The sequence below is a fragment of the Hippocampus comes genome, unplaced genomic scaffold (assembly GCF_001891065.2).
Source record: "Hippocampus comes isolate QL1 unplaced genomic scaffold, H_comes_QL1_v1.1 scaffold384, whole genome shotgun sequence".
In the NCBI taxonomy this organism is placed as follows: Eukaryota; Metazoa; Chordata; class Actinopteri; order Syngnathiformes; family Syngnathidae; genus Hippocampus; species Hippocampus comes.
In genome coordinates, this window is record NW_017805700.1 from 722,691 (window position 1) to 738,618 (window position 15,928).

General features: G+C 44.9%; 1 protein-coding gene across 1 annotated transcript in view; it reads left to right on the forward strand.

Annotated features, from left to right (window-relative positions):
* tspan1 (tetraspanin 1) overlaps positions 1-15,928 on the forward strand; it is a 62,420-nt gene that overhangs the window by 33,171 nt on the left and 13,321 nt on the right. Inside the window, exon 6 of the mRNA XM_019882643.1 lies at positions 10,480-10,563. Coding sequence (XP_019738202.1) covers positions 10,480-10,563 — 84 coding nt within the window. The remainder of the gene's footprint in view (positions 1-10,479; positions 10,564-15,928) is intronic.

Below are 15,928 nucleotides of genomic sequence, written 5' to 3' on the forward strand. Positions count from 1 at the left end.
ATTTAAACAATATGGCAGTCACAGGCTCAAAGCTGCTGTATGTATTTTAGCGTACACAGACCACTCTCACTGAGTGTCTCAAAATGAAATGTCCAAAAGAGTCAAAAAAAACGTAATGACTCTCCTTATTTTCACCAGGATAGGTTTCACCTGGTCTACTGCAAATGTTTTTTGCGAGGACAAATTAAGTGTGTGTGCTATGCATCGCACACACAGACGCCGCCAGTATCATGTTAGTGGCATCCGTGACTAACGCGGGCTTCTTATTGCCAATGTTCCGCTCGCGGCAAACGTCGCGCACTAACTCCTTAAGGTTTGCTCTGGTGTGCGACTCACGGAAAACTCTGGTCTGAAGAACGAAGTTTTGCATTTCCCACTCCTTGTCAACGTGGTGTGCCGTCACTGTTATATATATATATATATCTGACTCATATATATATATATATATATATATATGAGTCAGTAGCGCAAGACATCCACCCATCCACTGTAAGTGCAACTCTTTGCGCACTGTTCAGCGACACAGTAATCTCACTTCTCACTTTGTTGACAACTGTCGTTGTCCACCACACTATAAGGCTGGAGGTCTTTGCATATGAAATAAGCAGTGGCCTTAGTTATAGCCATTGCGCGGTCACTGAACTGCAAGGGGACCCCCAAAATAAGAGGCGATTTTTTTTTTTCTGATCCTGACCTGGTTTGCCAAGAGTTTCTCCGGTGTCCGACGAGAAACTGGACGGAGAGGGGGGGAAACTTGTCGGTGATGTGGTGCCATCGTTTGAAGTGGGTCTGCATATTTGTGGTGCTGCCGTTGAATGGCTTCTTAGTGTGACATTCTTTGCAAATTACGGAGGTTTTATCAAGCTTTCTGTCTTTCTTTTCAAAGCCGTAGTATTTCCAAACGTAAGATCTGAATGTTGCGGGTGCATTAAATATAGTAGTTTCCTCGCTGCTGCTTGCGCGAACTTCCATAGTGTTTCGCTGTACTGTACTGTATGTGATTCATGGACGTATTCAACACAAAACGCAAAATAATGATGGTGCATTCATTGCAGATAGGGCAGATAGGTGACGTTTAACATGAATAAAACGGCGCTTGCATCGGATTTTACCGATACCCACCAATGCATCGTGATGAATCTAGATTTCACCCGTGAATTGCGTCGTACCCAGTGAATGAGCCGATGCACTCGCATCGCGCACGTGCGCATCGATGCATTGATTAATATCGATTCTTTTCCACACCCTTAACGTACGAGGCATAGTTGATGTGTCCTCTGTAGACTACTAGAAGTGATTGATATTCATTTCAGCACTTTTAGTTTGTTATGATGAACAGTGTTATTTATGAAGTGCTAACTTACAGCACTGTGATTTTAAGGGTCTGTTTTATTTATTGTTTATTCTTCAGGGTTGAGTACTCATATTGCTCAGAAAATTGTTCTTACTGTTTTTGATATGTTAACCTAAGCACTTTTTAAGGAACTGATGTTCTATTTTATTTTTATTTTGTAATTCTTTGGAGATTTATAAAAAAAAAAAACAGTGATATTCCCCCTCGTGGTCGAAACTATCGGTTGCAGGTAGGACTTTGACTAGTTTCAAATACAGCAGATATTAAATGGTGAGGACTGCATCTGTCCAAGTCCGCTGAAAAACAATAAAATACTTTATAATACCACTTTTTCTTTTATCTTTTGATCTGCCTCAATAATGTAACGAATTTAAAATGAAAGTCGGGGTTTTCACAGTAATTTTTAGATTAGATAAAAATATAGATTAGATTAATTACAGACCCTAATTAATTAATCACACACTTTTTTTAATCGCTTAAACAGCACTATTTAAAAAACAAGCACATTACACAATGCATTTTTTGTGATGTTGACGTTGATTCTTTAGATCCACATAGGAATTTGAAGGGGTACATCACAAGGAAAATTGACTGCTGTGAAAGGAGCAAAATATTCAAACTCAATAAAATAAGATGAAATTAAATAATACAATTTACAAATAAAAGAACAATCTCCACATGAGGTAATGAAAACGTCTAGCCAAGCATGGCACTCACGAGGCTAAGTTAACAACTCAAACCCAATTTTAAGCACCTAATTCACCAAATTCTGCAAATGTTGCACTCGGATTCTACTGTCATTTCTCAAAATGTATGTGAATTGAGATGTTAGCCCTGATTTGACTTGCATCGGTGACCAGGTTTTTTTGAAGAAAGGGAGATATATGGAGGGAAGAAGTGAAAAAATTAAAGGGGGAAAAAGGAGCAAAATGTGGTCAACGTGGCCCACGTGGGAGTTGTGGTGCACTTCGTTATTGCAGAAAGACTTGGGTCTGAGGCAATGTTCGGAAGTGCGCTGGTGAGAGAGTTCCTGCAGTGCACGCCGACAAGTTCGGTCGAGCCTGACAGAAAATAATCGGGTGTTGTTCACGCCATTGGCCTGCCACATTTCATGATGGCCAGCCGTGACACAGGGGCATTTGAGGCACAGTTAAAAAAACAAGAATGAAAAAAAGTTCTTAACAAGAAAGGAAGAGGAGGCAAAGGGTTGTTCAGGACACAGATCAGATCTGGTGTCAAGCAGAGCGGGAACAATAGAATTAACAAAGGAACATGTGGTTCTTTGCTTTGCTAGCTTCAACTCAAGGCCACTACCGAAGTCCCGGGTAACATTTTGTCATGGATGAGTTAAAACTTCATATACTTGTGTGAAAAAAAGTGATCTGTCGTCCCATATTTGATAATATACCATTTTTTTCACACTGCGGTAAAATCAGCCTCCACTCGCAAAATTGAAGTCAATTGAGCCGCCACTGCGATTGTCAATACTGTGCATTACGTTAATCTGCCGCCAGTGAGCGGCGTTGGTCACCTTCAAAATAAAAGCTTCCTTCTAATACATGCACATCAGTGGTTTGGATTAAAAAAAAATGTTATGAAGTCATTTCTTGGCTGTCGAACAACTACAAGGTCACCCAGGGAGAATAAAACTCTCAGAAAAACGCCAAGAAGCGTTCTCAAGAGGAGATAAAAAATAAAATGGTTATTACACATCAATTTCACATGATATTTAATATTTAGGTTTATGACATACGAGGGCACCCCAAGGATCCAACCTGAGCACTGGCATTCAGATTTGATGTTCCATCTCAAAATAAAATGCCTCTGAAATGACATTTTGACCTCCTCGCCTTATTTCAAAAAATTATTTAAAAATGAATTTTAGTTATCCCTCAACCAGACCAGAACTAGGACGTGCAAGGGCACCCCAGCTATCCAACCAGACCAGCCCCATACAGATCTGATGTCGCATTTTGGAATAAACATCCCAAATGAATTCTGACATTTGACTTTTTCGCCCGATGTTTATAAAATTATTATTATAAAAAGAGAGAATTTTATTTATCCCTCAACCAGACCAGCTCTGACGGACACTAGAGCATCCTAGCTATCCAACCAGAACAGCGCCATACAGATCTGATGTTGCATTTTTAAATAAAAGGCCTCTGAAAAGTGACATGTTGACCTCATTTCTAACATATTTACCTTTTTGCCTGATTTTTAAATAATAATTTGAGCTATCCCTCAACCAGACCAAAACTAGGACATACTAGGGCACCCCAGGTATCCAACAAGACCACTCACATACAAATCTGATGACGCATTTTAAAATAAAAGGCCTCTGAAAACTGACATCTTGAACCGAATTCTGACATGTTGACCTCTTTGCCTGTATTTTTAAAAAAATATTTAAAAAATGAATTTTAGTTATACCTCAACCAGACAAGGTCTGGGGGACACTAGAGAACCCCATCTATCCAACCAGACACAACCCCCCTGTGGACCTGATTTGGATTGTTTTCAGCAATTTTTGGCCACGTCAAAGAAGAATCTGTGCTTGGTCCTTGCGCCTTCTCGGCAGCACGCATGTACCAGCACTGATTTTATTGGGAGGAATGTCGGCGCCATTTGACTGTCGGTCCTGTTGTTGTTGTTGTTAAGCACACAAGTCTGTTGCACATGTCGCACATATAGCACATTTGACAATAAAGTTGTACTTGACTTGCCTTGAAGTCAAGGGTTTTGTAGGGTTATTGTCTGCTCAGTTCCCCAGGTTTCGTCACCTCTGGTAAGTCAGGACTTTGTTTCCACCTCTCCCAGATCCTAAGAGCGAGTCCAGGGTCGGTGGTTAGAATGTCTGGAGGGATCATTTCGGCGGTCCTGTGGATACTTGGGCAGTTGAACACGTGCTCTGCTGTTTCATCCCTGATGACGCATTTCCTGCAGACCGTATCCTCAGCTCGATCAATCTTGTGGAGCCAGTATTTTAGTTCTGGGTGATCACCACTTCGTACTCGGCCAACGGTAGTTTGCTCCTTCCTAGATAAAGTTGCCTCTTTCACTCGGTTGTCCTTTCTGCCTCTATCTCCATACACCTGCCTCATTCTTTCGTGTTGGATTGGTGGCCCTCTGGTAGCCCAGCGAATGGCTGCCTTGGCCAAGTCGTAATGGTTTGTGACCTCGTCTTGCTCAAGGGCCGTGCCGTGCCTTCCTTTGCAGACTGGTCGGCTAGTTCATTCCCAGGGATTCCACAATGTCCAGGGCACCATGTGAAGGTAATACGGCAGCCCCTTTCATGCAGAAGAGCCAGGGATTTGAGGATTTCAGCTTCGTCCTCGTTCAGCGTTACGCTAGAGGGGTGTACATTTTGGACTCTTAGGATGCACGACTGACTCTCGATGACAAGGCGGACTTCTTTCCACTTCGGTTCTTCTAGTAGAAGCTGCAGGGCGGCTCTGATTGCCTTCTCCTCTGCCTGGAACGAAGAGCACCATCTTACTGCTGGCATCACATAGGATTGGAGGACCGTCAGGTCACTCAGTAGGCCAGTAGTGGTTATTACACCGCTACCGCCTATGGTGGTACCCCCCGTGCTGAGCTGTCTGTGTAGACTGTAGCCTCGTAGTCTTCCCAGTTCTCCTCTAGTCGCTCAAGGTGGTAATTTCTGTCTGGATCAGCGGTCGATTTCTTTTGAAAAGACTTGTCAAATTCAGGATTAAAGGGGTCTAGCCAAGTTGGCAATAGGCCTGGTTTAGTGGCAGGTGTTTCTTCTCCAAAGATCCTCACCCATACTCGCTTGGCTTTTGTACACCAGCTCAATTTCTTTGTTCTCTGCGGGATGGGTTTTACTGCCGTTTCATGCCTTGGGTTACTGGGTTCGCACCTGAGTGATTTTTCCAAGGCGATGACAGATAGTTGGGTGGCGCAGGTCTGGAGGGAAGGTTAGCCTCAGCCAGAATCGCCTCAGTTGGGGTGGTCTTGAGTTGTCCGGATGCTCTTGCCAAAGATGTGCACTTCCAGCCTATCTTTGGCAGGTTTCAAGTTTCTGCACTGTGGTTTTTGAGATCCACGGCAGCCAGGCAGCACCAGCATACTCGATCTGCGAGCGACCTGTGGCGATGTACGTTGCTCTCAGTGTGGACTTATCATACCCCCAGTCGGTCAAAGCCAGTCCCCTCAGCGCTCCTGCCTGTCACTTTAACCTATTCCCCACAATTGAACCATGCAGGTTGAAGGTCAGCTACTGATCGTACATCACGCCCAGGAACTTAGCGTTGGTGTTGTAGTGGACCGGTTGGCCGTCTAGCTTGAGGTTTGGGCACCAGCTCACCTCCTGGGAGTTCGTGCTGAAGAAGCTACATTCTGATTTCTGAGCAGACAGGGTCATTTTCCACTTAAGGCTCCACTGGGACACTGCATCTAGAGCCAGCTGCAATTTCTCCTCAGCCATGACAGATCTTTGTCCTGGACCCAGACCCAGATCGCCACATCATCTGCAAACATGCTGACTTGAGGTCCTCCTGTTCAGAGAGTTGGTGTCGAACAGGAAAAGCAGTGGTGAGAGGACAGATCCCTGCGGCACACCTTCCTTGAAGTTTTTCTTCTTGCTTTTCTCACCCTCTAACGTCGCCCAATTGATACGGTTTGAGAGTCAGGCCTGGACCCATCATACCGTGTGGGTTGGCACCCCACTCTTCCGCATCTTGAATAAGAGGGCGTCCCGCCATACTCGGTCATAAGCCTTAAAGTAATAAATCAAAGCTAGGAATGACTGTTGCATTGGAAGCCATCGCTGATAGACTGTGGTAAACGAATGACTTGGTCTTCGGTGCTCCTTCCGGGTCTAAAACCAGATTGAGATTCTGACAGTAGTTTTTGAGTCTCAGTAAGGAAGCGTAGTCAATCCACAACGAGCCTCTCGATAACCTTTCCTACTACCAACGTCAGCGAATCGGTCGATTGCTATTCAGCTTCATTGGGTCCTTTCCGGCTTTCGGCATTGGCCTGATGTCTGCTACGCTCCACTCTTGCGGGATCTGCAAAGTTGATCATGATAGATTGAACATGCTAGCCATCAATAACAGCACAGTTGGTCCCAGGTTGTGGAGAAAACGTGGTTGGATACAATCTGGTCCCACCACCTTCGAAGGGTTGAGACTTTTCAGTGCATCTATTACTTCACCGGTGGTGAAGGCCTGGCCTGCTTCTGACGATCTTTTGTCCGATCTTAGATTGGAGTTCAGCACTTTTTTCATCCCCCTCTCACCTTTCAGCAGCCTGAGTGAGATAACTGATTTGTACATTGTAGCAAAAGCATTTGCTTTCTGTCTTGGGCTGACATAGTTCTTTCCATCCTCACAGGTCACCTGCAAGGGGTCACTGGTTTTGGCCATCGTTAAACTTCGAAATACCTTCCACATTTCAGTCTTTCAGTACCTTCTCCTTCCAAATCTCGGACTTTCTTTCTTTTGTGGCAGGCTTAAGCTTTCCATCCAGCTCTTTGAACTTCGAGGAGTGGATACCATCTGTCTCTCGTGCTTGGTTTCTTTCAGCTTAAAGGTTGGTAATTTCTTTCGTTTTCCAACATTCACCAGTCATCCCTACGGCTTTTAGGCCGATATGCGCCTTCGAAGCCTTCAATCTCGCAACAGCAAGTGTCTCATACAGTTTCTTTAGATCCCGTTGCCGTCCAACATCATCTCAGCTAACACCTCTCCTTTTTCATTCGCTCTTGCTCTCTCATCCCAGACTCTATCATGTGCATTGACTTCAGCACAGATTATCTGGTTTTCTTCTAGTTCCTACTGCAAGTCGCAGTTCGTGAAGCCCACCCTTTGAAGATAGGGGGAGTTCTTCGGCCGTAGGTACCAGTTACTGGCTTTGAGCCTCTCATTGTTAGGTAGTGGGAATTCTATTGAGAGTTTCTCGAGGACCGGGGAGCTTGAGGTATTTTGAGGAATGACCCGGTAGGGCAGGGTCTTTTTCACGTAGATCAATAATCCGCCTCCTCTGGCTTCCCCCTGGACTCTTCTGTCTTGCCGGATTGTCGCATACTGGGACATATCTCGCAGCACGTCGGCCGGTATTAACTTCGTCTCTTGGATACATACTAGGTCATTGGAGTGTCCCACTAGGTAGTCTTCGAGTAGAGGCATCTCTCGGAAAATCCCGTTGGCGTTTCACTGCAGTATTCGGAGTTGCGGCTGGATTACTCCTTTAGAGGCTTTATCAAGGATGGGCATCTCGGTGGAGACGCTATTAGTGGTTTCATGCTTTCTCTGCAGGGTCCGCAGCACCAGGTCGAGTGGCTTCTCTGGGGTTGGGATTAAGACCTAGTGGTTGCCATGCAGTTGAAATAGAAGTTGCCGTTACAGTGGGAACACACCAACCTGTCACCCCTCGATCGATTCTTCTCTAACATTCTCTGCACGGTGCCTCTTCAAGTTGAATGACTTCTTCAGATTCTCTTCCGTCTCTTTGGGTTCTTGAGGTGTGTGTGATGGGGTATAGGTGTGTAGGTGTGGTCAGAGTGGATGAGGTTCGGTTGCTGGCTGGTGTTGGTGCATCGGAGACACTGCTGCTTTGGATGGCGGATGGTGAATCAAGTGTGGGAGTTGATGTTTGGATTGCTCTTCCAGGTAGGCAACAGTTCCAAATAGTCTCTCTGTCTCATTCAGTACTCCGGATGGAGCACGCGCCCGACACCGCTGGCAATTTGGCTCTCTGGTCGGTGCGACTGTCGGTGCTGGACAGCACCGAGGCGCTTGTGTTTTTGCGCCTGTAATGGGCAGCATTTGTCACAGTCCGTTTTGTTCAACGGAAATGTCAGTGCTCTTGTACAGTCTTCGGCTGAATGGATGGATGGCTTGAGGAGCCAATGATGAGTAGAAAGGAGCGTCAGCACACAGCGAAGATGCATATGTGGAACTGGGAGTCGCCGCTTGGAATTGATGCGGATTTACATGGGACAGGAGATGTGAGCCTATCTCCTTTTCATCAATGGAAGCTACAACTTCTTGTTTGCTTTCAAACTTATCTTGTAGCAGACATGTGCACCTTTTCAGCATGACGTCTTTGATCCACTGGTGAAAGGACACCTTGGTTCTCTCCTCTTTCATCTATAAGTGCTTCAAACAACAAAGTATATGCAGAAAAAATGGTTAAGGTTGCACGACTATCTGTGTCTTATGTGTTGTATTATTTTATAATTTTATCTTAACTGTTCTGTTGATGGCGGTGCGGGAACCCGCAGCAGCTCCTCTCTCTCCTGTGGTTGAGAGCAAAGAAATTTCATTTGTGTTGTATGTTGCACATGGAGCACATTTGACAATAAAGTTGACTTGAATTTGAACTTGATCTTTACATCAATTCTACAAGGACATGCAACTCATGATAATGTCTTGGCTGTGCTCTATTTTCTTCATTTGAGGTCTGACTTCATTGTGTTCCATGGTATAATGTAGTAAGATTTATGAGAAGGTGTATCCACTTTGACATAATCTCACTTGTTTACATCTCCAATATAAAAATAAGATAAAATAAAAGTAAGGGGAACAACAAGCGACACAGTGGCCGACTGGTTAGCACATCGCCTTCAGTGCAGAGGTGCAGGATGAGATTGCAGCTCTGGCCTTCCTGTGTACAGTTTGCATGCTCGTCGGGTGCCTGCATGGGTTTTCTCCGAGTACTCCGGTTTCCTCCCACATTCCATCAACATGCATGGCAGGTTAATGAACACTCTAAATTGTCCCTAAGTGTGACTGTGAGCGCAGATGGGCATGTGCCCTGCGATTGGCTGGCATCCAGTTCTGGGTGTATCCCGCTGCCCAAAAATAGCTGGGATAGGCCCCAGCACACCCGCGACCCTCATGAGGATAAGCGGATTGGAAAATGGATGCATGGATGGTTGGAACAACCACTAATACACTAATCCTTTACATATCCTTTTCCGTTGCTGGTCCTTCTCTCTGGAATGACCTCCCACTGAACATTCGGCAAGACCCCTCGCTGCCCATCTTTAAAACCCACCTCAAAACTCACTTGTATTCTTTGGCATTTGACTCAGCATGACTCAGATTTGATCTTAGTTTTACTGTTTGGTGCCTACTACAATCTTTGTTACTGATTATTGCTTTATTGTTGTATAGATGTTAGTTGCTCCATGTACAGCACTTTGTATGCAGCGATGGCTGTTTGAAAGTGCTCTCTATAAATACAGTTGAGTTGAGTTGAGTCTTCTGATCGACAAGTAAGAAAATCGTTCAATAATTTATATTTTTCACCTGTAACCACTGTACATAGTGCAAGTAGGAAAGTGCTTGCTTCAGTTTTTTTCGTGTTTCACTTTGTAATATCTATTCATCCATACAGCCATGATCTGAATCGCTTACCCATCCTCACAAGGGTTGCGGGAAGTTTCTAATTCTTTTTGAATAAGTAATTGAGGATTAAAATTTGCAGTGAAGTCCAAATGTGTTGGTCCTCTTCCGCCACCTGGAAATGACCAATTGACTTTGAAATAATGGCGTAAAATCATCAACTTTTTGAATATAGGACTCCGAGCATTGCTGTTTTAGCATGGAGGACACATATAAAACCAAAGGATCTTTAAAAAATGGCAACATTACATAACACACATTTCCTGCATGGGTCTGTTATTTTTTTTTAACAAATTAATGACCAATCTCAGGTGTTGTAAATGCCTTGCTTTCTTTAACAATGCAATGTGAATGACTCAACAAAAATGCCATTTTTTGTTTTTCCTTCTTTTTTTGTTTTTGGTTTTTTTGTTGTTGTTTTCTGAAAAGTGATGGTATTGGGGATGTGAGGATTCCACGCGAGGCCAGTGATATGACCGGGTGCCAAGGGAACAGTTGCTGTACTGTATAAGGAAATCTTGAGCAGTAGAGAACTGCATTGTTCTAGTAAAGTTCATCACATGTTCAATCTAAGAGTAGTAGGACAGTGGTCAGGTGTGCTTCTGGAGTGACAGAAGGCTTCAAGCTGGAGGAGAGACTTCATCATTATGTGCATTTCACTCATTCGTGTATTAAATTGCTTTCATTTTATAGATAAAACGTACCATGTATGGCATGGACAACTGACATTCCGACTCTTTTTCTTAGGGTTGTTTTCAACAAATCTTGGAGTCCCTTAAAGAGCATGCAAACATTGTGGGAGCAGTTGCAGCTGGGATTGCGACTTTAGAGGTAATTATGCACAAGCACGTTCTATGCAATGTTAAAGCCAATCTTCACTATAAAATTAGATTTCCATATTTTCCACACCCTCTTAAATGATTGTGGATTGGATGCAATCCACATGAATGGATACACGTATGTACACAGTGCCATGAAAAAGTATTTGGATGAATGAATGAATGAATGCTTGATTGATTGAATTAATTAATTGATCCTTATTGTCATCGCAAGTTTACAAAGTACCAAGCAACAAAACTGAGCACCACCTGTCAAAGAAAAATGAAAAACAATGAACAGCAGAGGGAGAGAGGATGGGAAAGCCTGTTGGGATTCACTTTTCAGTGTCACGAGATCTTAGATGAGAAAAGGAAGATGCAAAGAAGAGGGGCGGGGCATGACTAGGTTTGAGCCAAGGTGCATGGGGAAGGGAAGCACAGTATGATCTGAGTCACGGTCTGCCTCACTGTCACATGGTGTTCCACGGGGCTCAATTCTAGGGCCTCTGCTGTTCTCACTGTATCTGCTCCCATTGGGTTACATCTTAAGGAAACACGGTATTTCCTTCCACCGCTATGCAGATGAGTCTCAGATCTATGTGCCGCTGAGCAAAAAAAAGACAAAAAAAGTTTCTCATTGACGCCACTTTCATTCTGAAATACCTGAATGGCACGAAATGTCTTGAACTTCAATGAAGAGAAGACAGAATTAGAATCTGAAGCATCTTTATTGGCCAGGTATGAAGAACAGACAAGGATTTTTTTCCGCAGTAGTACAGGCTAAACTAGTATTATCAAAAACAAGCAACTACGATAAACAAGGACATGACATATAAGTATCGAAAAGACTTTCCAGAAAGTAATCGTACAGTCGTACACCCCCAATGACAGCTGTGAGACAATGTGCATCATTGATGCAATACAATACTATGACAGTTGTGCAATTTGTGCAGATAATCTTTGCACCATTTTTAAAGTGATCAGGAGCAGTGGTTCAACTTTAGGTGTGTAATTGTACAGAAAGTCTATGGGCGCTTTAAAGTGTCTGGGGCTGTGGAATATAGATCAGTCACAATTATTGATGTATGTACAGAGCTGGAACTACGATGATCATTGCGGGAATACTGTGTCAGAGGAGTGTGCAGAAATGCAAAGAGCCACTATAGATTTGAGTCCGTGTTTAGGGAGTTAACAGCGAGAGGGAAAAAGCTGTGGAAGAAGCTGTTTGAATGTCTGCTGGTTTTGGTACACATGGATCGGTAGCACTTGCCTGAGGGGAGTAGCTGGAAAAGGTGGTGAGTAAGGTGTGGGGGGTGTTGGGGGGTCCACTAGGACTTTCAAGTTCAAGTTCAAGTCAATTTTATTGTCAAATGTGCAACGTGCAACATACAGCATTGATGAAATTACTTTCCTCTCAACCACAGGAGAGAGAGGAGGTGCTGCAGGTGTCCGTGCCACCATCAAAAGAACAGTTAACATAAATTGACAAAATAATACAACACAACACATAAGACACAGACAGTCGTGCAATCTCAACCACTTTTTCTGCATACACGTTGGAAGCAGTTATAGATGAAAGAGTAGCAAAACAAAGTGTCCTTTCACCAGTGGATCAAAGACGTCATGCTTAAAATGTACATGCGTTTGCTACAAGCTAAGACTTAAAGCAGCAAGAATCTGTAGCGTCCATTGATGAAAAAGAGATTGGCTCACATCTCCTGTCCCATGTAAATTGGCTTCAGTTCCAAGCCAGTCACGTCAGCGCTCTGCGCTGACGCTCCTTTCTTCTCATCTCTCTCTTCTTCTCTCTCCGTCCAGCCGCAGACTGTCCAACAGCACCGACCTTTCTGCTGAACAAAGCATGGCTGTGAAAAATGCTGCCCATTTCAGACACAAAAAACACACCGTGCCTTTGTCTTGGTTCTTGCGGTGTGTAAGTTCTCGAGAGAGGTTAGGGCAGTGCAACTGATTTTTTCCGCAGTCCTAACTGTCCGTTGCAGTCGGATTTTATCCTTTTTGTGGTGGCCCCAAACCAAATTGTAATGGAGGAGTAAGAGACTGATTCGAAAACTGCTGTCTCAGCACCTCCAATGGCAGGCTGTACTTCCTCAGCCGCCTCAGGAAGTCCAACCTCTCCTGGCTCTTTTACAGCATGGAGTGAATATTGACTTCCCACTTCATGTCCTGAGAGAGTGTGATTCCCAGGAACTTGAAGGTTTTGACGTTTGACACAGGGCAGGTGGATATTTTGAGGGGCAGCTGTGATGAAGGATGTTTCCTGAAGTCTACAATCATCTCTACAGGCTTGAGCGTGTTCAGCTCCAGGTTATACACCAGAGTGACAGCTGCTCAACTTCTTGTCGGTAAACAGATTCGTCACTGTCTTTGATGTGGCCCATGACTGTGATATAATCTGCGAACTTCATAAATTTGACGGCTTGGTGTGTTGAAGTGCAGTCGTTTGTGTGGACAGAGAGAGAAGAGCAACAGAGAGAGGATGCATCCTTTTGGGGAGGGGGGGGGGGCATTGCTGATGGTGCGTGTTGATGATGATGTCCTTTCCAGCCTCGCCTATTGTGTCCTTCTCGTCAGGAAGCTGAAGATCCACTGACAGATCATAGGGGACACACGAAGTTGGAGGTGAGGAGTTCCTGGATGACGGTGTTGAATGCAGAGCGAAAGGCCACGAACTGGATCCTTGCATAGGTCCCTGTGCTGTTGGGGAGCTCTAGGATGTAGTTCAGCCCTATGCTGACTGCGTCCTTCACAGACCTGTTTGCCCAGTAGGCAAACTGCAGAGGTTCCAGAAGGGGTCGAATGATGTTCTTTAGGTGGTTTAAGCCAAAGCGTCCGAAGGACTTCATGACCACAGACATCAGAACGACAGGCCTATAGTCGTTCAATTACGATGTTGCTGATTTCTTGACAACTGGGATGATGGTGGGCTTTTGGAAGCACGATGCGACCTCCCATAGCTCTAGGGATCTGTTGAAGATTTGTGTGAAGACTGGAGCCAGCTGGTCAGCGCAGACTTTCAGACACCTTGTCGGGTCCCACTGTCTTCTTGACTTTCTGCTGCCCGAAGAGCCATCTCACGTCCTATTTGTGGATTTCCAGGACAGGTAGAGATGATCGCGGACTTCAGGAAACATCCTTCACCACAGCTGCTCAACCCTCACACTGTCCAACTGTCCTGTGTCAACCGTCGAAGACCTTCAGGTTCCTGGGAATCACAGTCTCCAAGGACATGAAGTGGGATGTCAACACCAACTCAATCCTGAAAAAGGTCCAGCAGAGGATGTACTTCCTGAGGCTGCTGAGGGAGCATGGCCGGCCAAGGAGGTAATCAGACAGTTCTACACAGCAGTCATTGAACCAATCCTGTGTTTTCCCATCACGGTTTGGTTTGGGGCCGCCAGAAAAAAGGAAAAAATCTGATTGCAACGGACAGTTAGGACTGCGGAAATAATCACTGGCACCACCCTACCCATTTTTGAGGACTTGCACACACCGCAAGAACCAAGACAAGGGCACGGAAAATTTTACTGGACCCCCCACACCCTGCCCGACACCTTTCCCAGCCGCTCCCCTCAGGCAAGCGCTACCGATCCATGCACACCAAATCCAGCAGACATTCAAACAGCTTCTTCCCTCTAGCCATTAACTCCCTAAACCAGCGGTGGCCAACCCGCGTCTCACGAGCTGCATGCGGCTCTTTGGCTGGTTCAATGCGGCTCCCGGGCTTTCACACGACAAGCGTCGAAAACGCCTCGGCAGTGGCGATGCCATTCAAACAAGGCGCTAAGGACACAGAACGTACAACGTCAGCCTATCATCAATCCCCTTACTTGATTGATATAGAGGGAAACCAATCACATGACTGCATCACTGCTCATGCGCAGACAATGGCGCTAAGCGCTAAGCTAGTCCTCAGCAGTGGCGATGCCATTCAAACAAGGCGCTAAATACACAGAGCGTACTACGTCAGCCTATCATCAATCCTGTTACTTGATTGACATAGAGGGCAACCAATCAGATGACTGCATCACCGCTCATAACGGCGCTAAGCGCTAAGCTAGTCAGCGAATTACCTCTGATTTTAAGGCAGGGGTGTCTAATGTGTCGATCAGAATCAACCGGGAGCCAGCGAACTGGTCCCAAGTCGACCGCAAGGTCTGGCAGGAGGAAATGGGTGGGGAATAAAAAGATTTGTTTGTTTGTATCTTTAGCTTTCGTTCATTTTCGGCCCGTTCCGACTGTTGCTCATCGTGTGTGCGTGCATATGTGCGCCAGTGCACTGGAGGGCACTCACGTGTGTGTGTGTGTGTGTGTGTGTGTGTGTGTGTGTGTGTGTGTGTGTGTGTGTGTGTGTGTGATGAATGGAATTCCGCGTCGGTGTGCAATTGTGCGCGCGAGGAAGGGTATGATGCGGCTCTTTGCAGTAACACAGTAAAAAAATTGGCTCTTCGGCTCTGACTGGTTGGCCACCCCTGCTCTAAACAGTAACCCAAATCTACCTGTATAGTTGTTCTTTGCATTTTTGCACACCCCTGCGGAGCAGCATTACCATAATAATCATTGTAGCTCCAGCTCTGTACTTACTTGAACCATTGTCACTGATCTCTTCCACAGCACCAGACACTTTAAAGCGCTCAAGGACTTCTGTACAAATGCACACTTAAACTCTCTACAAATACTGCTCCTGGTCACTTTAAAATGGTGCAATGGTTATCTGCACAACTGTTATAGAGTTCTATTCTACCACTGATCACCTTACCTCTGTTGATACTTTGCACATTGTCTCACAGCTGTCATTGGGTGGTAATACCGCACAACGGTACCCTTACATTACGGAATGTCTTTCCATACTTATTTGTCATGTTCTTGTTTATTGTAGTTCCTTATTATTCATGATATTAGGGTAGCCTGTACCAGTGTTGTGTCCAAGGACCGGCAACCCGAGGCCAAGGCCAAGGACTTGGAAAATTTTCCGAGGCAAGGCCAAGGCCAAGGACATAAAAAATTTTCCGAGGCCAAGGCCAAGGACCAAGGACTTGCTTCCGAGGCCAAGGCCAAGGACCAAGGACTGATTTTGAAACTGAGGCCTAGCCAAGGACATGTATAAAACAATGCTTTCATACCACTTGGCAGGTCCTCATGATTTGCAACACCCCTCCATAACCCTTTGCACTCCCTAACGCTTGAATGAAGTGATTTTATTCAAAGAGTAGAACAGTCAGGGTACGTGTTATTTATACTGAGAAAAAGAAATAAAATCATATGATATACATTTATGAATGAATGTTTTAGATCAGATTCAGATTCAGATTCAGAAAACTTTATTCATCCCCATGGGGTAATTGGACTTAACAGGCACG